The sequence below is a fragment of the Python bivittatus genome, unplaced genomic scaffold (assembly GCF_059951505.1).
Source record: "Python bivittatus isolate LINGU-HERP-01145 unplaced genomic scaffold, Pbiv_v1 ctg000080_np1212, whole genome shotgun sequence".
Taxonomy (NCBI): Eukaryota; Metazoa; Chordata; class Lepidosauria; order Squamata; family Pythonidae; genus Python; species Python bivittatus.
This window is the reverse complement of record NW_028277035.1, coordinates 25677136-25702055: the sequence shown is the minus strand read 5'-3', so window position 1 is coordinate 25702055 and position 24920 is coordinate 25677136. Positions and strand designations below refer to the sequence as shown.

General features: G+C 36.1%; 1 protein-coding gene across 1 annotated transcript in view; it reads left to right on the top strand.

The window, feature by feature from the left end:
* The first annotated feature begins 397 nt into the window (after positions 1–397).
* LOC112542749 (uncharacterized) overlaps positions 398–24920 on the top strand; it is a 147622-nt gene continuing 123099 nt past the window's right edge. The window contains exons 1-6 of the mRNA XM_088134340.1: positions 398–755; positions 3244–3407; positions 6443–6555; positions 6992–7104; positions 19129–19272; positions 22277–22440. Coding sequence (XP_087990466.1) covers positions 398–755; positions 3244–3407; positions 6443–6555; positions 6992–7104; positions 19129–19272; positions 22277–22440 — 1056 coding nt within the window. The remainder of the gene's footprint in view (positions 756–3243; positions 3408–6442; positions 6556–6991; positions 7105–19128; positions 19273–22276; positions 22441–24920) is intronic.

Below are 24920 nucleotides of genomic sequence, written 5' to 3'. Positions count from 1 at the left end.
AGCAAAAAGTCAGAACATATTTGGGCTTCGCTGTTACTACTCGAAAGCAAGCAAGCAAGCAAGACACGCCAGGGCCAGTTTCCATATTGTGGAAATTATCTATTTTGCTAGAAATTGGGAAGCCCCGTCAGAGAAACTTGTGAGAGAGCATGGAGCAAAACAGAGACCGGTGCTTTTTCGGGTGTGATAGGCAACACCTTTAAAATTTTACATTAGCGTCCATAGGCAGACTCAATTTGAGTAAAGAAAAAATAAAATCCTAAGACAACGATTCTAACCACGGGCGGGGATAGGGTACATCTGAAAAGAAAAAGCGTAAGAGGAATGTAGACACGATCCTTGACATGCAGAACAGAGCTTGTGAGAAGTGTCGAGAATTCTGACAATTGGATGGTTTATGAACGGAATACGGGGCATTTTACTCCTTAAGGATGGAAAGCAACCGGAGCTTTTTCAAGTAGAGAATAACAAGCATCACGCTGGGATTGTTGAAAGAACGCGAGAGACGGTATTGCAGAGGAAAGCGGGGAAACCAGCAAGGTTTGCACACGCTCGTCGAGCGGCAGTCTACGCGCAGCTTCCCACTTTTGCAGAAATGCCCGAGGCAGGAGCATGCGCAGAATTTCTTCCTCTCGGCCGCTGCGCCGACGCGGTCCGCCGGGCAGAAAGGCGGGGGCGAAGCTTCGGGCTCTCGCTGAGGAACCGCTGGGATGTGGGCTTGGCTGGCCTTGATTGGGTTGTGGCAAATGCAGTGGGTTGAAGCTTGGGAAGATGAAGGTAAAAAGCCCGAAGATGTAACTCTGGTTCTGTGGATGTTTGTAAAAAGAGCAACTGACTGGGGCTGTGTCCCTTTCCCAAGAGGAAGCCTCTCGGAAGAGAGCAAAATCTACCTCTGAGGCAACTCGAGGAGCTAATAGTCGAAGGATTAAGTCAGCTGTTGGCCTGCTGTATTCCCAGTAACCGCCCCCCCCCGAAAATCTATAAATGTTTACATGGCGATATTCAGTACGATATTACATTGGGGAGAATAGGTCTTCAAAAAAACCCTTTAAAACTTTGAAAATGTGATTAATCAAAATAGTAGGCACTTATTTTTTCGTGAGTACGTTGATTGATTTTGTGCCACTCAGTCGGTTTCGACTCCTAACGACCACATGTAGATTTTCTCCATGACGATCTATCCCTAACCTGGTCTTTCAAGTCTTCCAAGGGTGCGTTAATTACTACTGTAACTGAGTCGTGAGTAGAAACCACATGTTACTATCTTTTAAAAAAAATACATCCCACCCACCATGTTCAAAAATGGATATATAGACTGTATTCACCAGTTTTCAGCAATAATGGTGAAAGGGGACTTCAAGGACAAAAAAAAACCCCAACCCCTCAGCAGCCATGAGGCAGCTCTGGAGCACAGATTGCCCCCTACTTCTGTCCAGGTACAACAGATGGCCTCCTACAGCTTTCCTTCCATAGCTGCTGTTGACATTTTAAAATGCTGTAATAGATTATGATGAACTTCACCTATGTATATTTGAAATGCTTGGAACAAGTACAAAATTCTGACTATTTAAATGCCTGTTTCACTAGAATGAATGTGTATGAATACAGGATTGGGTATAAGCCTTCTGATATGTGCAGTGGTAAATGTGCTATAAAGTTAATGAGGAAGAAAAGATCTATCTAATCATTCTCAAACAGTTTTTCTGCCAAAATCAAAGGAAGGAGATTAACAGATTTATGTATGGAAAGAAAATGTAGGCATTTGTTTCTGCATATTCCACAGCATATATACCTAGAGCCAGTACGAAGGGAAGGATGGAATCTCCACAGTCACTGTTTTACATCTTGCAATTTTCATCAGGATGTAGCTTCTGGTATCAAATATAGGGATGTGTCCAACAGACCTAATTATACTTATTTTCACTAAGCTACACATTAAAAATTAGTCATGACTAAATTAAATTTCATAGATTTTAGGTGGAATTTTATTTATTATTTGGATTTCTAGGGCCAGCTAACTCATCACTGGCATACCAAGTTAAAAACACAATGATCCAATATATTATGTTAAAAAACAAAAGATGGTTATAACAGGGAATAAACTTAAACTATAAGTACAGTATACAAACCCTTCTTGGGGGTTCTTCAAGGGTCTTCAAGGGCAGCCCTATACTGTAGTCCTGTGATGGAATGTGAGGGTGACTTTGGAAGAAGGGGATTAGGGGAAGAGCTGCCTAGGGAATGATCAAATAAAAGAGAAGTCAGCAACAGAGTAACAGCCAGAGAATGAAACTTAGGAAGGACCTGCCCTAACTACTCAGGTGGTAAATAGGGAGGGTGGGAGATTTGTACTTTCAGACTTGTAAGATTCTGTTAATGTACCCTTACAATAAAGTGGAATTAGCTCATTTAATTGTGTTTCTTGTCTGGCTTACCTGGGAGGGCTGACAAGTCCACATGCAAGATGACTAGGGCATGAGTGACCATGGGAAGGGGTTTTTGGTCCAGGAAAGGACACAATTGTGATACAAGATGAAATGTGAAACAATGATTCCATTCACTGCTATTTACAAGTAGGAAACCAGTAAAAGCATTCATTCATTCATATATATATATATATATATATATATATATATGAATGGATGACCTTTGAGTCAGTATTGACTCCTGGCAACTGTCTGCACTAGTCCCCACAGTTTTGTGGGCAAGATTTCAGAAGTGACTTGCCATTGCCTGCTTCCTGGGGCTGAGAGAGAGTGATGGGTTCAAGGTGACCCAGCTGGCTTTGTGCCTAAGGTGGGACTAGAACTCATGGTCTCCCAGTTTCTAGCCTGATGCCTTAACCACTACACCAAACTGTCTCTCTTTAAAATCATTTAGGAACAAGAAAGCCAAATGTAAGTTCTTCTAGGTCTCTGAATTTTAAAGAATGCTAGTTTTCTTCAGTTTCTGCAATACTTTTTAACACATTTCTGTTTTCTGTGTTTTATTGTTGTAAGTCACAGTCATGTTTTGCCAAGAAGGTATGTAAATTCAGAGACAAGAAACATTTATTACAATTTGTTATATACAATTTTTTAAATTAGTTTTCTTGTCTGAAATGTTAAGTAAAAAAATCTGACTAAAGCAGCTAAATATTTGGTGTTTCAGAGGAACAAAGATTGTATAAATGCAAGAGATTTTCAGTTTAGCTAAAATATTATAATTATATAAGTTCCTCTATCTTTCTTTTCTCACCTGAAGCCAGATTCAGACTGACTTGTCCTGAAGCCTCATGCTGGCACTATTGGAATGGAAATTGTTATTGTCTAGAAGAAAATCAGGAGGGGACTTGGACCGAAGCATTGAAGTTTTGCAAGAGATATAGATCTACAGAGTTAGTGATACTTACAAGTATTCAGGAAAAAGTAAGTTGAATAAATATTATTTGTGTGCCACCCTGTAATCATATTCTCAGGACAGTTTGTAACATAGATAAAAAGTATAAGTAAATTGTATATAAACAGCCTGAAAATAATAACGTGGGTTAATCCTCACATCAGCTTACATGAAGATGTCTTGATAACTCTTTTTAAAAACGTGTCCTCATAACTTCATCTCCATCTCATCCCCAGGCTTTTGCAGAAGCAGTCTAAAGTTATCGTTAATTCTGCTGTTGAAGCAGAGTTTTCTTCTCTTGACACAAGTCTTGCCATTTTATTTATTTATTTTTTATTTAAATTTATTGGCCGCCCAACTCCAGTGAGTATGGCAATGGCACTTTCAGGGGCAGGAATCCTGTTAGCACACCCCTGACATCCAGTTGTTGGACACTGCATCCTGTGGTAATCTTTTTTACTTGGGCTGCAAGAGATACTGGATAGTGGTTGTGTAGCTTTTTATTGTTGTTTGTAACATAGGAATACTGATTTTCTGGAAGACTGACAATTTCCAAACGAATACCAATCTTCCAGGAGATTGCTATACTAGTATCAAAACCAAATGAACCAAAGAATCTGGACTGACAAATTGGTGGGGGTGAGGAGGGAAACTAGATGAAGTAGGAAGGAAATTGGTCAGCCTGCCTGTGAATTCTGTCCTGATTGACAGGCTACTTTTTTAAAAATCATGAATGTGTTGATCTCCTGGAATAGTGCCATTTTTACACTGTTATTTTTTTTTTAATATAGAAATTTTAATTTCTTGCCAGGTGCTGGTCCCTATATGCATTTTAGATTTAGATTAGATTTAGATTTTGTTTAATCCTGCCTTTCTTATTTTTATAAATAACTCAAGGCAGCAAACATACCTAATACTCCTTCCTCCTCCTGTTTTCCCCACAACAACCCTGTGAGATGAGTTGGGCTGAGAGAATGTGACTGGCCCAAACTTACCCAGCCAACTTTCATGACTTGGGCTTTAAAAGAGTTTGGATGTCTGGCTTGTGCAGAATAGACTGGATGGTAGGCTGATTTTCCTAGTGCCTTCATTTCCCTACTTCTCCTTGGTTGTTGCTACACATTGCTGTCCTTGAATTTATGTGTGATGTGTCCATCTAATTCATCTGGTCCTCGGGGTGGGGCAGGCAGGTAGACTGGATATGCTGTGCTTGAATTCCTGGGTGGTAGTAAGGGAAAGGAAGCAGAGCAAGGTGCAGTGAAAATTGTGGGGAGGGGAGACCAGGTGAATTCAAGGATGGCATGAACATGTAGCAGTTGTAGCATATCTACTGAGTTCTCCCTTCCTGATGTTGCCAACACCTCCCTTTCCCTACCTCAGACCAGATGCACAGTGCACTATTTCTTATGGCCTTGATTTTTTCCTGCTTTTCTGTTCCTAAAACACTTCTACCTAGAACATGAGTGTTTTGGGTCTGGTCCCAGACAAAATACCTGTATTTTGGGCCAAACACAAACTACCCCAAACTAGCTGTTCCATGGATAGAATGGTTCAAGCATGGAGTATTTTGGACAACCATAATATAAATATTTATTTAGACTTTGTTTCTTTAAGCGTGTCCTTTACATGCATGCAAACTGATGGATCTGTTTGGTTTAGAGTGGGTGCTTGGGGATTTTTCTGAGGTTTTGATGGGCAGTTTAACCAAAGCCTTAGTCACCATTTGAAATAAGTAGGTGACAGTAGCCCTGGATCAGAATGCTCCTGAGCAGCCTCTACCTGTACTCTGATCCTGGGAGCCCCTTATTTTACGGTGGACTTCTGGGAAATAAAGCAGGAGAAGAAGTATCTAGACTGTCACTGGAGAAAGACTAGGAGTGAATCTGACTAGACACTTGTATGAGCTTATTTAGGACTACATTATGGTGATATGAGTGATAAAACACAATTATTTTTTCATTCTTTTTGAGTTTATGGAGTGAAAAAAACCTCAGAGAGACATCCCAAGGACTGATATAAAGGTTATATGAGACAGTTGATGATAAAATTACTCAAATCTGCTCCAAGTTGGACTCCAGCTGGGCAAATCCTATTGAAGCAAGGCCTTGTCCTGTTATCTGGAAGGAGTTTCATGAGTGTCAAAGAAGTGGACACAGTTCTCAGAGTTGTTAGTACAGCCACTGACAGCTTTGAGTGAGAGGGTAGTTTTCCCTGTCTTGAAAGACATTTCTGTAATGGTACTGGTTTTTGATAGTTATGAGGCATTATTATGGTTCTTCAGAATGAGAGCAGGAGCAATATACAATACTTGCAGGCCTCATGTTGGCATATTCTGAATTTTAAAAATGGAGAAACATCACCGTATAGCAAGGGGGAGTCTGATTGCCATATGTTGCTAAGCCCATCTTGAAGAGGTAGCAGCTAGAGGATACGTTTGTAAAATGTCGTTTTCCCCAGCTCTCCTAATTTTAAGCTCAAGTGTAATATTGACATTTATGCCTTACAGAATTACTATCCTATGTAATCATGCTGCACCTGGCTGGGATGCTTATATGACAGAGGAATTGGTAAGGCCATGATAGTATGACTTTAATAGCATGCTAATACTGCAGTCTTAAAATACAGGTCGGAATTATACACCACAGTAAGTTAAAGTATGGTTGGCTAGTTTATGGAACACTCTGTTGGCAAACCCAGTGAGTATAGTTAGTTTATCATTACTATTCAGCCCCATGCAATAGTTAATTCAGTAAACCAGGGTTCAGATACCATTTTTCTTCAGAAGTCTCATGACCTCACAACTAATTTAAGTGCTCTGAGCAATAATATTATTTAATAGGAATATTGGCAGTGTTAGTGATTTCAGATATATCCAGAGTAATATATAAGTACAAAGTATTTGTCACATTTTATATAGGTGTTCCATATAAGAGAAAGAGGGAAATGTACCATGTAAAAGAAAAGCAGATTGTTGGATATGTTAAATATGGTGGTGTTTCAAATATATCAAATATTTGTTTGTTTGTTTGTTTGTTTGTTAAATATTTATTTATTTATTTTATAGAACTGGATTTTAGATTTACCTTTGGATAATTTTTGGATTGGATTGAATAATTTGGAAGAAACTGAAAGCTTTTCATGGTCAGAAGGCACACGAGCAAATACAAATCTCTCTTGGTAAGAAATAACTGAAAAGCAATCTTATCTGATTTTACTAAAATATTATTTCTTTTTATCTGAATATAATATCTTTTATGCCTTCTTGTCTTTTGTTCATTGTCTTGGTATTATTAAAAAAAGAGTGGGAAAACTAAAAATATGCAGAAGTACATCAGCTCTTTGTATCAGTAAGCAATTTCAATACATTTTTATATGTTTATTAAGGATAAAAATAGTCACATAATAAAGTTTTCCTTGTGAAGAATATTTTATTTGTTTCTGAATTATGTGGCTTGGAAAGAGCCAAAATAAATTAGGCTGCCATATGGCTGGATTTTTTAATCAAGTATAAAGGTGTGTTAAAGAGGAAAGATGGTTACTTTCTCTGTATGACTAATTTCCATGAGGGAGCAATTTGGTTCCTCTTTTGTTTTATTTCTGTTTAATTGGAAAGGCTTCAACTATCAAATCCAGTTCAGCCAAATACTTGTGTGAAAGTTTCCAAACGCAGCTTGGTTGCTCTCAGCTGTAATACAGAAGCCCATTGGATCTGTCAGCGAAATGCAGGTAAGTAAGTTTCTATCCATTCTGTAGGATGTTAAAATATTTTGGGGAAAGTATAGTTTTGAACTCTAGCTCTGTTAAACTTGATCTAGTGAACTAATAGTATAACAGGAGAGGAGTAGTGTCAGAAAACCTAAAAAAAAAAAAAAAGATAATATGTAGATTCTGCAATGAGAAATGACAGCAGCAGATAAGAACATTAGGGTGTAATGATGCATGTAAAATAAAGTTTAAACACCAAAATAATTGAAAATTAAATATGCAAGATACACAATGTGGATATAGCAGCAATTTAATCAAGAATTATGGACTAAATGAAATAGGTGTATTACAGAGCATTCACTGCAATCTCCTAACACTTCCATACATGTGTACCTCATGCTGTTTTTTCAGGATAAACAGCATTAAACAAAATGTAAAAGAGTAAGAAACAGCCAAAGAAGTTAAGGCATGAGAAAGGAAAGGAAATATAGCTAAATCTAGTTTACGCCTACACCATTTGTTATTTCACTGTCTATCTTTCTGTCTTTGTAAACTATCCTTGCTTCCATCATGTCTGTACATGATTCATACATTGTGGTCCTGTCCCACAATGTCCTGACTTCACTCCCATCTAGGTGCATTTCCTTTCAACTTCAGTGTGGCAGTGTACAGAGGCCAAATGCCAAAAGAATTATCCTTGTTCCAATATTTCTGGTCCTGACTGTATATCTCAAGATTTAGGTGGGTCACCTAAATCCAATTCCGATAATAGCCTATTAATTTTTGAATTAGGTTATTTAATTATTGATTTTTCAAAAACTGTTAGACAACAAAATGCCAGCTCATTTACATATATCTTATTAAAAAAGGATTTAAGTTGAAGCCATGATAGCTAAGACTGTGCAATCTATTTATAACTCAACGACATCTTTATTACATAGCGGAATGAACTGTGGACTGATCTCCCCCCCCCACCCCCATCATGCAGTTGGCCCTAACACTGCAGGCTTGTAGAATGATCAAAACCTGGCTCTATTCCCAGGCCACGTAAGTGCAATCAATCAATCAATCAATTTTATTATTGTCTCTTACTCTATAGTGACTGAGATCTCTTCATGGCTTCAGTTGTATTACCTCTTTTCATTAATCCTGGGCATACCATTAAAGGTGCCAGTGGGGAGATATCCTCTATAAGTGCTGCATAAAAGTTTTTTTTTTCCAAACCTGAAACATAGGTTTTATGAACATATTATTTATATTACTGTAGCTATTTTTATAAAATCTTTTGGAAGAAAGAATGTTTGGCTTGTGGATCTTTCTATGTCCTTCTTTCTTTTTAGCTATAGCCATTTTCTTACTGGATCTTCCAATACAAAGGGAATAACTTGACTCAAATGTACTGCTTGGTAATATAATTTTAGAAGAAATTCCCCATCTTCTCTGTTTCTGGGCCTATATAGCTTCTTTCTGGTAACTTTTAATTTTTTAGTATTGAAACAGAAATTTTCCATTTTCTTTGCCATAGCATTAATATTTTATCTGGTACTTCTAGAAAAATTTGAAATAAAAAAAATAAAAGAGCCATTGTTTTAACAGCAGCAATTCAATGCAGCATATTTAAATATCTCTTATTTCAGGTTTTCATTCCTTTTTTTAAAAAAAATCTCTTCCACGCTGGAGTAAAGTTATTATTAAACAACTTGTTAATGTTTTGTAATATTAATTCCTAGATAATTACCTCTTTTATTTATATTACTATAAATAAATATATTACCTAGATAATTGGAAGGATTTGAACTCTACCAATACAGTATATTTAAAGTACTAGATGTCACTCTTTGTATTCCAAGAGAGATATGAAAAAAAAATTAATGTTCACTTTTGAGAATTTGTTAATCCTGATACTGTACTACTGCAAATTCTTCAAATTCTATCCTAATGTATTTGGCCGAATTATGAGAATTTGTAAAACTTAATATCATCTGCAAATAGATTCAATAGCTATTTTTTAATTTCCTATTTTATTCTTTTCTTTTCTTTTAGTTGCTATCAAGTATTATTACTAATGTATCTACAACAAGATTAAATAATAAAGGGGTTAATGGACAGCTCTGGTATGTTTTGAGATTAGAAATTGTTCTTAATCATAATTATTAGTTCTTATTAGGACACTGGTATTCAACCCATCATGTTAAAAAAAGTTGCTAAACTTAAATCTTTTAAAAGTTTGTTTTAAGCATAACCCTTCCATACAAACAAAAGGTTTAAAGATTTTTAATGAGTATACCGATAGAAAAGATCTGCTCATTTTACTAGAATGAATAATATTTAGCAATTTTCTAATGGGGCTAGATATATTTCTTTTTGGAATGAAAACTGATTAATCAGGATGTATAATTTTTCCTATACTGTATTAAATTTGTGACAGATGGCTAACAATATATAAATTGAATTCAAGATTAAGTGAAGAGATAGGCCTGTAGAAAGACAATGTTACCTGGTTTAGGAATTACAGATAGTCCTCAGGTTACTGTGGCAATTGGGAGTTGCAGGAAGCTGGAGTAGAGCCTGGGAGGGCCAGCACAGGCTGCGCATGAGTCATGGGAGGCCAGAGAGGTCCATACAGGAGGCCAGGGGAGGGCCAACGCAGCCTGTGTGTGAGTTGTGAGAAGGACTAGGAGGGCTGGCAAAGACTGCATGTGGACGGGGGGTGCTGCAGGCAGGAGAAAAAGCAGGAGCAACTTACTGGAGTTCTTGCGACCTTCCCTGCTCCCTTCCTTGTTTACTTTACTTGTGGGAAGCCAGCAGGGAAGGTCGCAAATGGCGATCACATGACTGTGGCTCCCTGCAATGTCAAAATGACAAGCCAGGCACTCAAGCGCCCAGATCACAATCACATGACCATAGGAGTGCTGCAGAGGCCAGACTTTGAGGACCGGTTGTATGTCCATTTTTTCAGTGCTGTCATAACCTTGAGTGACTGCTGAACAAATGGACGTAAGCCAAGGACTACCTGTAGAGATATTTTAGAGTTGTGCCAGGATAATAGAAGATCTCCCTGATGTAGTACATTGCTTAATGACAGGAATTTAAGTACAAGAGTATCTATGAAAATCTTATAGAATTCACCTGTTAACTCATCACAGCAGAGGTTTTTCATTTTTAATTTTTTAAAAACCTTATCCACCTCTCCTTTTGAAAACAGGGAATCCAAATACTGCACATTCAATAATGATAATTTTGGAAAACCCAGTTTATCTAAATACAGTTTTTTAAATTTCTGGGCTCTGTTTGAAAAATTTGGCAAACTTTGGGAGACTTCCAGTGAGGAAATGGCAAACTGACATCCCATGGACAGCAGGAGACATTACAGCTGAAAACAGCAGCTGGATCTGGACCTCCAGAATCGCTCCAGAGAAGGAGAGATCTTGAGATCGCCCGTACATACTCTGGACAGCTGGTTTTTTGTGTGAGTAGATAGCAAAAAGTGACATTTTTGTAGTCGCTTGCAAACAGCTGAGAGTTGTGGGATTCCGGTGAGCTCATAGCCATCAGTGTAGCCTTTATAGATTCAAAGTTTGACCGAACCTCACTTCTTAATCAGTTTGGATTTTACTTTTTTCTTTCTTCTGCTTTTTAAAGATTGAGAACTTTCATAACTGCACATTTGATCATATTCACTGGGTGAGTTTTTCTTCAATCCTTTAAGAAAGAAGTTTTAATAAGATTTTGCAAAAAAAAAAAAAAAATTTTTTTTTTGGAATATACAGCAAAAGGGTGATTACAGTGCTGATTTTAGAAAGTTTTAAATGGATTAAGGGTCCAGATGGACTTGAATTAGAACTTTGAAATTAACTATAAGAAGCCTTCCCAAGGGAAACTTTCTGTGTTTATATCTGGAACTGATAAGATGACTTTGAAGGTTGGTCACTAGAGGGCACCAGAAGGAAATAAATATATCAGTGGATCTGTTAATAGAGATCTATGACTATTGGGCTTAGAAAATAATTTTAAAGTTATCTACTATTATAGAAAAACTAGATGATGTCATTGAGGGGGAACAATTTCCATTGGATAAAATTGAAATCCATTTGAATGTGGATTTAAAAATGACAGCCAATGAGAAAAAGATGGAAAAAGATGAAATATTGGATTTACAAATGAAACCAGTCAGTGATTTAACAATTACAAAAGACACACAAATACTAAACCAGAAAAGTTATGTGGATAATCTCTTTGCATTTACAAAAGGGACTTGTTGAAGTTGTCAACAATTTCATGAGAAGAAACAGTGAGAATATGAACAGTGATATGGATAACCTTGTTATACTGGAATTACAAAAGGGGCTTGTTAAAGATGCCAACAATTCTGGGAGGAGAGTCAAAGAGAGCATGAAAAGAAAGCAGTTGTGAGGACGTTGTTTGAGGGGACTAAAGATTGTTGGGAGAAAGAGGAAAGAATATAAAATTGGTTTATTTGATCAAGGCTGAAATAAATGGGTTGCTATCTTTGGTAATGTTTAATGGATTTTTGTTGACTAGGACTGGGTGACAATGTTTTAAAGGTTTTGTTTATTTGAAGAGAGGAGATGGGGGGATTTGTTTAAATAGAAAAGGAGATATAAATGTAAAAGGAAGGATTCAAACTGGGTTTATTAGGTATAGTTTATAATAGTTATGTTGTTATTTCTGATAACCCTTAATGGACTTAAGATGGAGTGATGAGGCTTTAAAGATTGGTTTATAAAGAATGGGGTGAGATATGGGATGAAGAGATGGTTTGTTTTATTTTAAGAGATGGTGATAAGCTATTAATGTTGATTATACTTGCTGGGGATGAAGGGGAAAGTTTATTCTTTTTTTCTTTTTTCTTTTTTTTCTGCACTTCATTTTTTTTTCTTTTTATATATTTTTATACTATGTAGATTTTATTAGTTTTATCTGTATTAAATATTTTTTAATAAAAATTATTAAAAATTGGCAAACCTTTACTAATACTTTTAGTATTAATAATGATGTAACCTTGATTATCTCTTATTGGCTTTATATATCTCATTTTACTTTTTAAAGCTTATTTGCCAATAAATTTGAGTTTTTATCAAATTTACAATTATTTTCTTTAAAAATTTATTTTGGTTTCATATATCTGCTAATCCTATTCTATTGTGTTCTATTTTAAGTTAATGATTTCTAAATATAATCCATTCATCATCTATGACATTTCTTTCTGATCCTGTTTATTTGACTTACACATTTGCTCTTACCGCTACCTTCATAGCATCCCATCTTGTATTTAATGATGTTTGTTTCCTGTCATTTTCTTTTAAAAACTTTTCTAATTCTGAGCTTTTTTTTTTTTACACACAAATTATATAGCAATCTAAAATTAAAATGCCAGAATTAATGAATGGAATGTCTTCCTCCAAAGGAAACCCCAAAATCACCACTCATATATCAGTGAAGTCTTTGTTATGGCTAATTGATTTAAACATATTTTTGAAGCTGAAATATAATCTATTCTTGAATGAGTTTGATATCTACCTGAATAATATGTGAAGGCTTTTGTTGATGAATGTATAGTTCTCCAGTTACCAATAAGCTCATGCAGTTGCATCAAACTCTGCATCTCTTAACTACTAAAGACTGCCTTCTATTTTTCTGATGATTTCTTCCATCCCCTGCATATCTCCATCAATATTTAAATCACACACCCACACCCAGATTGAATTCTCCCAATTTTATTCAAGGCTGTCATTTTTGTATAAACTCGATTTGGTTCTGATTTGGTGCAGAAGCCAGTGTTATGATTTTATTATCAAGTTTGATAATAAAATCTTCTGTCTCTAACTTTTTGAATCTTTTTTACTCTAAAATCTGCATTAGCCTTAAATTAGATGGGTACCTCTCCTGACTGCAAAAAAAAAAAAAAAAAAATTGTATTCCAAAATATTTGTCCTCAACCTTTTCCAATATATGTTTCCTGTAACATAATCAGATAGATTGAAAAATATTAAGTACTTACTGATCTTATTTCTATTTATTGGATTGCCCAATTCTCTAACAGAAACTGTCCTACTTTTTCATGGGTTTCCATTACACTTCTTCTATTTCTGTCTTGCTTACCATTTTTACGAAGTGAATTTATCAACAGGGAAACTATCTTGTAAGCCAACCTATCTGCAGTTAAATTGTGAAATTATTTAAAAAATATTTTCTAACCATCTATGCTTTTTTGCCTCCTATATCCTCTTTTTCCCATCTTCCCCAAGTCCCCTCTTCCATTCACCCCCACCCTTACTCTCCCAACTCTTTTAGATGACATGCAAGCAGAATTTTACAAAGGATTAATTCAGTCCTCTAATTGGTTTAGTTAAGGGAAGCAAGTTTGTTGAATTCTTAGTTTCCCCCTTCCCAGCAGAACATGTCCTTTATTAATTTATATTAATTACTACTTTGCCATTCTTTGCATTTTATCTTATTTCCCAACTAATATAAAACATTATTACATATTTATTTTATAACCATCTCATAAGTCCCAAATGCTAAATGATCCTTTTAACATATCTTGTTTTTATAAAATTATATCAGTTCTTTAAATCTCTAAGATTTTTCTCTGTTAGATGTTCATGAAAGTATTCTTTGGTTTGTTAGGGCTCGGTTAGGGTTAAGGTTAAGGTTAACAGTCTCCCTTGTGGTTGAAATAAAATTAGTCTGAAATGGACCTCCATTTATACTGTATTCTTCTGTCAGGGGCTTGGAGGTTTTTCTTCTCTATAATGTGGCCAAATTATCATCTTGAAAAAAATTATACTTTATCTTTGTCCTGATTTATCACTTCCATACATGAGCTTTTTGCAAAATTATGTCTCTCATGCAAGCATTTATGGATTTTATTATTATATCCCTTCATCTTTGCATCCAACCGAACCTGAGAATAAATATTTTATGGGAGAATTCCACATTCTTATCTGAAAGATAAGAAATTGACATATCCAATTTCAGTATTTTCAGCATTTTCTTAGACTTTTTTCTGCATAAATCTTAGATTTTTTTAAATATTCTGATCTGTACATCAGCCAAATTCAGTCTAATGTTTGTGATGTTTTTTTCAACTTTTCCAATATCAAGTTCATTTCTCATAGCAACATCATGTGCTTTGCTAGCAGTCTGGGTAACCTCTGAAACTTGAGAAGACAATTCTATTAGTTGTTATTAACTTGGTCAAACATATCTGTCAAGTCCTGTGAGATCATATTAACTTACCTCATTCTCCCTTTAGTTCTTGTTTGAGTTGCTTAATTAGATTTCCTATTGAGTCAATTTCATAGCTTTGTTCCAAATGGTACTCACTTTTCACACATCCTCCTCCACCACCCTTTCTTCTTCATTACTAGAGTGGGATGCCACTTCAGTCATGTTTGGCTCATCCACATAAACTTTAATTACTCTGCCTTTTGGTGAGTTATTACTAATCTTGCCAAATAACCAGATACTAGTTTTAAGAAATTGTGAAAATTATCTGAAAAGCTGGGTCAGGAGGAGAGCAGTTGGCTCCTGTTTGAAGAGCAGGTAGAAGTTGTGGTCCGAAGGGCTTTCTCCAAGTTTAGAGTATATAATTCAAGAGCGCACTCACATTTAAGTAATAATCTACTGTGTAACACCATATTAACACACCTATGAATATCAATGCAACGTTAATTGAACATGCCCATATCACAGGAGCAGTCCCTCAATCCATATTATACTTCCAGCATAATGGAGTTGATAACCAATCCTTCTTAAGCATTTTTTAACTTCAAAAGACATGAAAACAGTTTTCTTGAATTAGCTTCACTTTAAGGTTATGAGAAATACTTCACATTTTTAAAACCCTGTGCCATTGATTCAATAAGTTCCTTATTGCGGAGTTCTCAAAAAAGACTAATATCTGTCTTAATAATAACCTTTAATTGTTTATAAATTTGATACAGATTTGGATTTAACTAGAACACATTCCAATAAATATAGTGATACAGCCAGTGAATTTGGGCCTATTTGCAACTTCAGAAGATATTTTAATTGAATATATTGCCATTTTGCAATTTTAGTTTAGTTTACGTTCCTCCTGTAATAGCACAATAGGCTTAAAATATTTATTTACAGTAATTAAATTATTTAAAATTAATGTGGTTAGTGGCTCATGTCTTCCCCATCCTCCCCAGAAGGTTTACCAGCTATTTTCAACCTGTGATTATCCCACAGTGTACACTGTGTGCACAATTATTAGGCAAGTGAGTATTTTGACCAAATATGCAGTTTTATGCATATTTTCCACCTCCAAGCTGCAGAAAAATGAATGCTTATTGGATATAAGCATATCAGGTGATGTGTATTTGTGTAATGAGTGTAAGATTTATCCCGTTCAACTCAGACAAACTCTCGTGACACGTGTGTTCAGCAAAGAAGTTTACTCAAGCGTAACGTAGGTAAGTATAGACAAAGCCAGGGTTGGTTTGGCACACTTTACATTGTAATTTATAGCTCCCCCGTTCCCGCGCTTAACCCCATTGCTTGGTTACAGATTACCCGCAGTAATCCTCCCCTCGCTCAAACGGCAGATTCAGTCTGGTTCTTTTGTGTTCTTGATTGCTTTCTGTCGGTGGCGTGGTTGTTGTCTTTGTTAGGTTTTCCTATTGTGCACATAGGTGGGTGTTCTTAATCACCCACTGATTGCTTCCCTTCCGATCCGCTGCGCTCCCCTCCGGCGCTGATACAAAGTATCCGCTTGCGGTTTGAGTCAAGCGGCAACACCTGGTTGTAATCAGTTTGTGGTTTCTCACTTCCCCTTTTTCCCGGCTAGGGCCTGAGCAGTGAAATTGACTAGGCGCGGCTGAGCAATGCTTCAGTTGTGCCGTGCCGAGCAATTCTCTAGCCGTGCGGCGTCGGCTGAATCTGACAATGAGGGAGGGTGTGGCCTAAGGAGATCAACACCCTATATCAAGGTGTGCATAATTATTAGGCAGCTTCTTTTCCTCAGGCAAAATGGGCCAAAAAAGAGATTTAACTGACTCTGAAAAGTCAAAAATTGTAAAAAGTCTTTCAGAGAGATACAGCACTCTTGAAATTGCTAAGATATTGGGGCGTAACCACAGAACCATCAAACGTTTTGTTGCAAATAGTCAACAGGGTCGTAAGAAACATGTTGAGAAAAAAAGACACAAATTAACTGCCAAAGATTTGAGAAGAATCAAACGTGAAGCTACCAGGAACCCATTATCCTCCAGCCCTGTCATATTCCAGAACTGCAACCTACCTGGAATGGCCAGAAGTACAACGTGTTCAGTGCTCAGAGACATGGCCAAGGTAAGGAAGGCTGAAACTCGACCACCACTGAACAAGACACATAAGTTGAAACGGCAAGACCGGGCCAAGAAATATCTGAAGACAAATTTTTCAAAGGTTTTATGGACTGATGAAATGAGAGTGACTCTTGACGGACCAGATGGATGGGCCCATGGCTGGATCAGTAACAGGCACAGAGCTCCACTTCGACTCAGATGCCAGCAAGGTGCAAGTGGGGTACTGGTATGGGCTGGTATTATTACAGATGAGCTAGTTGGACCTTTTCGGGTTGAAGATGGACTCAAAATCAACTCCCAAACCTACTGCCAGTTTTTAGAAGACACTTTCTTCAAGCAGTGGTACAGGAAAAAGTCTGCATCTTTCAAGAAGACCATGCTGTTTATGCAGGACAATGCTCCATCGCATGCATCAAAGTACTCCAGTGCGTGGCTAGCCAGTAAAGGCCTCAAAGATGAAAGAATAATGACATGGCCCCCTTCCTCCCCTGACCTAAACCCTATTGAGAACTTGTGGGCCCTTCTCAAACAGGAGATTTACGGTGAAGGAAAACAGTATACCTCTCTGAACAGTGTCTGGGAGGCTGTGGTTGCTGCTGCACAAAAAGTTGATCGTCAACAGATCAAGAAACTGACAGACTCCATGAATGGAAGGCTTATGACTGTTATTGCAAAGAAGGGTGGGCTATATTGGTCACTGATTTTTTCTTTGAAATGTCAGAAATGTTTATTTGTAAATTTTGAGTTGTTTGTTCATTATTCTCACTTTAACAGATGAAAATGAATGAGTGAGATGGGGGAATTTTCGTTTTTCATTTAGTTGCATAATAATTCTTCACACTAATAGTTGCCCAATAATTGTGCACACATAGATATGCTCCTAAGAAAGCCAAAACCTCACTTTTACTTTCTTAAATATTCAGGTTTGAGGTTTATTACCATTTTGGATTGACTGAGAGCACTGTAGTTGTTCAGTAATGAAATTCATCCTCAAAAATACAACTTGCCTAATAATTGTGCACACAGTGTACTGTAACTTTATTGTGTAAACACAAGGAAAAATATATCACAGATCCAACGTCTTCCAAATACGTCTTGCAGCCTTTAATGCAGGAAAGTAAACTATTTATCTTCCTTTATTTTTGACTGATTTATTCTACTGAGAAAAACTTAGTGTTCCATTCTCTTTCCATCCAAGGAGAGTGAAGAAACAAACCCAAGCTTGTACATATTTGCCATACAGTATAGCAATAGAATCTCATTTCTGTTTGCTTTTCATTTATTAAGAATTAAACTTGGTGCAAATGTGTCAACTTTGGGAATAATAACTTCAGCTGTTTGTAAGTGGATTCTTTTTTCTATTGTAGTTGTTGACCGATATCAAGAACACAAAGGAAAGGTTCTCTTATCACCAAAAGGCTCTACATCTCAAGTCCACACAGATTTGATTTCTGCAAAGACAGCATGCTTGGAGCTTAGAGAGCAGTGTAAAGGAATAACTACCTGGAATAATGCCTATGCACTTGCCAGAGGAACAGTATTGCTAAAAAGCAAGGAAAATCAGTCTGCAGCATATGTCAAATCAGGTGTGCTAAGTAGTCCAAATATTCCCTAGATCTCAATTTACAGTCATGTATCCTGTTGTATAGCAAAAACAACCACCACCATAAATCATTTGCAGTTGTAGAGATTAGACTGAGTATTTTAAAAAGTAATGTTGATAGAATTTTCTATATTTTAAAGGAAAACACAGACAGATTTTCTGCTGAAATAAATACAAATGATAAATTAAAAATTTGTCCTTTTAGCCAATAGTAAAAATGTGTTTGGATAATTTGCATGGTTTATTCTGTTTTAAAGGTCTTAAGTTTTATGGCTTCTGATGTAAAGAAAGAAAATAATTTGGTGTAGCAATAGAGGAAGCAAGTAATTTATTTGTATGGAGCAGATAGCTGAAGGATAAATGGGAGTTGCTACTTAACTGTTAGCCTTTTTACCTTTGAGTTAGCTGATGAACTGATGGAGAAGAAGTTCATCTGCTTCATGTTTTACTGTGGACTATTAAACTTAGTACTTTCTGGAATATGTGAACTAAATACAGTAATTCTTACATATTTACACCTCTGAGTTTTGTTATGCAGTTTTCCAGTTAAAATGTTTATATTGTGAATTGCATATAAACATGGATAGTAGTGAAAATAATATAAAAATGTGTGAGGGGCATTTGTAAAATAATCTTGGGGAAAAATTGGCATAGAAAATGTATATAACAGATGGAGTACTTGTCAAAATATGTCACTTATATTGTTTGGACATTAAGTAAATATGGACATATTTTGAAATTACTCCACAGAAAGATGATAAACACATTAATTTTCATAGATTATTCCAACTTTGTTTATTAATTCTTCTGTTCTTATTTTTTTACTGCTGGTAAGGAAACTCATTCAGTATATCCTTAAGATAACAGAAGAATATAAGCAGTGCCCTGGTGGATCAGACCCCTGGCCCATTTAGTCCAGCAGTTTGTGCTCACAACAGTCAACCAACTGCAAAAGGAAGCCCACAAGTCTCCCAGCAGATAGTCACACTTCCATCAAGGCTAATAGCCATTGATCCCCATCATAGAGATATTGAGCACTGCTTGATAGAAGTTATTAGTGGTGAATATTCGTACTCTTATTACAATTGTTATTATTTTTCACAGATTGTTCCTTGGGATATTTTGGAATAAACTGTTCCTCTGTTTGCAATAAATGCTATGGTGATGAATTGTGCAATCCGTATACAGGAGATTGTGATAGTTTCCATTCTTGTAGAGCTCAGGATTCTCCTGCTGTTTGTGAACAAGGTATCTTAACAATGATTTAACTACCTGAAAGTGAAAGATGGGAAACAGAAATGAGTTTTTTGTGTAAAAAACTAAACTATATTATTTTTATTTGTTTATTTATTTGATTTGCCACTGAACAACAGATTTGTGTTGTTATCCCCATATTATAGGTAGGTTGCTGTCAGCCTCACTAGGTAGACCAGCCCAGGAAATCAACTCCAGAAGGTTAAAACTACTGTTACTGAGATTGGCTATAATAACCAAATCTTGCAAATAAAATCCAGTGAATTAGCGATGCATCTGCCTGAGTCTCTTCTGAATGTTGTCTTGGAAAGTTATCTGGACTTAAAAAATATTTCAGCCCCTTTTACCTAGGTAACAGTTGTTGCGTATTTCAGTCAAGATCATCTTCCTTACTCTCTATGGTTCCTGAACTGACTGTAAACATATCCAGTTATTTGTGCATCTACATTGTTGCATATGGACACATACAATTAATGTTTTCATTATTTTCACCTATTCTTCACTCTATAGTATCTATTCTTCACTCTATAGCAAAAACAGTTGTTGTAGGCAGTTAAACTGGCGCTTCCTACAGCAAGTACAGTACAGGTAGTCCTCACTTACTGATCACTTGTTCAACGACTGTTCCAAGTTGAGACAGCGCTGAATGAGGGTACTTACAGTAGGTCTTCAAAGTTCCAGCCTGATTGTGATTCAGGCACTTGGCAACCAGCTTGCACTTACGACGGTTGCAGCATCCCATGGTCAGGTGATCGCCATTTGTGACCTTCTCAGCTGGCTTCCCACAAGCAAAGTCAATGGGAAACCCAGCAGGGAAGGTCACAAGTCTCTCTGGTAAGTCCCCCTCCTGGCCTCTCTGCGCACCGCACCGTCCTTCCTCAGCCTCCTTGCGGTCACACCAACTCACGCCCTCCTTCCTCAGCCTCCCTGTGCTTGTGCCACACCACAGCATCCCTCTCTTCCATCTTGCATGTAGCCTGCACCAGGTCTACCAAGGCCTCTCTTACCACCCTGCAGCACCCCCCCCCCCACTACCTGGGACTTCCATCGCTTCCTGCTTAACCCATGCGTCTTGGGGGTATGACAGGAACTGACACTGCCTAGATTGCTGTCACTAAGCTATGACTGCATTGCTTAGCGATGGCGATCCCAGTCCCAATTGATGTCATAACCTGAACACTACCTGTATATAAAGTGTAGATGTATTGTATTCAACTATGTATTGAATCTAATAATGTCCATCTCCCTTTGGAACGGATTCTGCTGATATTGGTGCAGCGATTTTCCTATCTTCACTACCAACCTCTCTGTGTTCCTTCACCAAAATTTGCTTTGGAAGGTTATTATTATTATTATGCACAAGCAATGAAGAGAGCTGTACATTTTCAGCAAACAAGTATGTAATGTAAAGAATTAAGCAACTCTAAATGTCAGTTTTGTGACCTTCACTTTCTTAGTAAGCTGTCTTCTTTATTATCCTCATTCACAATTATTAGAAGTGGGTAGTGCTCCCAGTTTCATTTGTTCTTAGTTGGATGGCTTGGACTTGAAATTTATTTATTTAAGTCTAGTCCATGTGTTGATTGCTACAACTTTCTGTTTTTGTTCCTTAAAGATACTGCAGGGTACTTGCATAAAATATTGACTAATTATTTTTCTCAATTGGCATCTTCTTTGTCCTTGCTGGCTGTTGCAGATTCAGGGATAGTGACAAACCAAGACAGGACATATGCCAACTCTTAATGGAAAAATGTTGTTTTATTATGAATGTGCCGTGTACAAAAATATATTTTGCTACATAATAAATAATGCTCTGACATCTTTTTCTATATGACGTTCCAGCTCTTATACCTTATACTTAACTCTGGTTTGACTCTGATTCTTCTGTTCCTATTTTATATTATTCTCAACTCTAATCTATTACTGTTTCTGTAGTTCAAAATATCTACTTATTTTGTTTTCTAATTATGATCTGCTTCATCAGCTATACTGTTTTCATCTACCTCAGGTCTCTTCCCTCCCTCCCTTCTGTTTATCTCTATTTATGTCTTATTTTACATTCTCATTTCTATACCTGCCCCTTATCTATCTATATCTGTTCTATTAGACTATTTCCTTTCTTCTGTGTTAAGGTCCCAGATTCTTTCTACTGCCTTATCTTACCCATGACTCTTTTGATATGGCTTTCTGCCATCTCCGTTCCCCCTTTTTCTCTCTTTTGGTTTTTAAAGGCTAGTTCACCAAACATGGGAAGGGTGAGACCCTTTAAAGTCACATATGTGAGAAGAAATAGTGAAGGTGTTCTTGCTGCTCTGGTGGTCCTTTAATACTTGCACTCTTCAAATGCCTCTTAAATAAAAGAAATATTGTTATTCTACTATGGCATCATACTATTTTTGCAGTGTTTTAACCTTAGTACATATATTATTGACTTAAACATTATTAGTATATAGGCACTGACTTAAAAACTGTAGTGATATACAGTGTTTGTTCAGTGTAGCCTGAACAAAATCCAGAGGCTTTTTTATATGAAAAGTTGCAGGTGATAATACATCACACATAAAAAAAAATAGACAATTAAAAAAAATAAATTTGGGAAGAAATTTGAATTGGTAGAATTTCCCAAACATCCCAAGGTTGGGATGAACTGATTTTAGGGGAAAGTTTTTTTGATGGGCTATTTCATGCTGCACTCTTGCAATAAAATACTTATTTATTGTATTTGCATATTATCTTTCAAGATATTCTAAAAACTATTTGTTACAGGAATATTTGTGTAATAAACATTGGAAAGTATTTAAGTTTAAAGGTGATAAGAATTGACGTTATTATGGTTGGTTGCACAGTCAGCCAGATGTTTAGATTAAATAAAAATAGGAATAATTTGGCGTTTTTATCTACCTATTGAGTGTTTCCCAAGGACCTAGGATGGGCAGATGTTGTTGTCGTTGTTATCTTCAACATAGATATGTTAACTCTTTACTTGTATTTGTGGTAGCTTTAAGCAGTGTATGGTGCCCTCGGTTTTCTGGCTGGAAATACTGGGAGAAGAACTGCTATTACTTCAGTACTGAGGCTGCATCCAATTGGACGTTTGCTCGTAAACAATGTAGAAGATTCAGAAGTACAGACTTGCTATGGATTGATAAAAAAAGTGAAATGGTATTGATGCATTTTGTGAAAATTGAAGCTGGGATATACTTTTTAAAGTGTATGTGTGTGAATGTATGTATGTATGTATGTATGTATGTATGTATACAGGTATATGTGTGTGTGAATCGTTAGATTTTATTGCAAATTGCTTTGAAATACATTAGTTGTATATCAGTATTTCTGTAATATTTTCCCTTACCACTTCAACAATACAGTGTTTTCTAAGACTCTGTACATCTGTGGTTTCAGGCTTTTAAGGCCCAGAGGACATTGGCCTGCTCTGACTGAAATCCTTTCCTCTCCCCGCTCTCTTTAAAATATGAGACATGCTTCGTTAGGCTTTCCTGACAAAATATGACTTATATAAATGTTCCTTTGGATTTCTTTTCCTAGGTCTCAGAGATTCTGTAAATAATTTGAGCATCTTTTTGAAGCTTTTTCTTCTTCATTTTATTCCTCTAAACTTTCTCCCAGCATAATTTCAGTTTTCTTTTTATTGGGCATAATAATGAGTTTGGGTGTATGTGATTATCATCATATGAAAGGCAAATTAAAGAGCAACTTTTAATTGGCTTCCATGTGCCTTCTAAAAAAGAATAAGTTTGGTAATTAAATAAAAATAGGAATAATTGATTGACCTATAGTGTTTTGCTGTTTAAGCTCTCTTCAGGGCATCTCATTTCAAATTTAGGACATTTTATTTAGAGATAGTCTTCGCAAGCATTTGTTCCTCTGGTTCCTTTTTCTACTGTACTACATAGATGTATAGCAGTTGGTTAAATAACAAGCCTGACAAAAGAAGTGGTTGCTTTAAAAGTCTCTTTAATTTTTTATAACTTTCTGAAAAAGATCAGCTGCTTTAATAAATGGCAGAGAGGTGTATGCATGATATCCAATACAGTCTTGAATCATTTTTGAAATGTGTATGGTCCTGTTAATTAACAAGAACTAATTTGAACTATGTGTAACATACACTTGAGTGTTTTTTGTTTATTACAGTTAGGATGATTACAATATGTGGGATTTATTTAATATATAATTTGCCTTGAAATAAACTAAGAAATGTTGGGTGATTATGAAAGGTAGGAAGTTTAACCAATATACAAAGTGAGTACAAAACACCTTTCTGAGTACAGTATGGTACAGTATGATTTAAATTTAGTTTTAATTTGAGAATATATGTATGTTATTTAAAAACTCCTCAGTTTGTGTCAAGTTAGAAAAAAAATAGGAACTATTTGACCTCTGCATGGCGGATGCTGCCCTCTTGTGTTAGAGATGAATACCTAAGATCACTAAAAGAAAAAAAAATGAATTATGAATTATAGTACCTCTGTTTAGTATTTGGCTTAAATTGTAAAGTATGAATATCTCCAAGCATATTTTTAATCTATTGATTAATGTATTTATTAATTATAAATCTATTATTAGATTTATATAATCAACCAATTCATCAAGCAACTCTGACAGTTTAACAATTTATAGAAACACAAAAATGTGTGTTTAAAAATAGAAAAATACAAGTGCAATGTAAACATTTGGAATAGAAAAAAGAACAGTAAGATAAAGCAATGACAGAAATAACAATAAGAACATAATTTACTGAGGCTAACCTACACATATCTCAGTCAAGTTTGTTGTCCCATTTAAATTTGAAGATAGTGATACTACAGCTTCCACATATTATGCAGGAAAGGATATTCCTGATCTTGCCTAGAAGGGCTTAAGCCTTGGGAGGAAGACAGTTATTCACCTGCTACTAATGATATATAGGATTATCAGTTCATTTAGGGCAAAATGTATATGAGATCTTCAGTTAAAGTAGATGTATTTGGATATTGTACATACACTTTGTTTTACATTGCAGAAAATGGATTTTGCCTTCCTTTCTTGGCTGGAAAGGGACACTTAAATTTCAAATTGAGGGAAAATGGAAGGGAAACATATTTGAATAAAGTATATACATTAAGGATTTTAATGTATTTTGGTGACAAGTAATTTAGAGATTTACAAATCAGAATATGTTTGTGCTGTTTAAGAAAAAGAAAAGTATTAACACTTGCATATTAGAAGGAAGCCCAATAGTTCAAGATAAGTTTAAATTTCCTTTGTAGAGTTTAAGGGTATTGAATATAGTTCAAGGTTTCATATAACAGAAAAGGGCAGTACTCTAGAGGAGTACTCAGCATATTCATATCAGTTTTCTTGTATTCAAGAAAACTTATTTAGAAATAAAAAGTCCTTCCAATTAAGTAAAGCTAATGGCAGCATTATTAACATAAATACTGCCCCTGCTAAGAGTAGACCCAGCAAAGTGAATGAAGCATCCCTTCTTCATACTAGGACACAGTTGGCAAAAGAGGCCATCATTGTCAAGCAGCTTTGGATCAGTATTCTCTGTCCAAGGTTCTGCATATTGCTGATGCTTCTGTCTCTCATTGTGTAGTATTCAGAGCTTTACCTTAGGGAAATTCTTCCAGGTTGGGGTT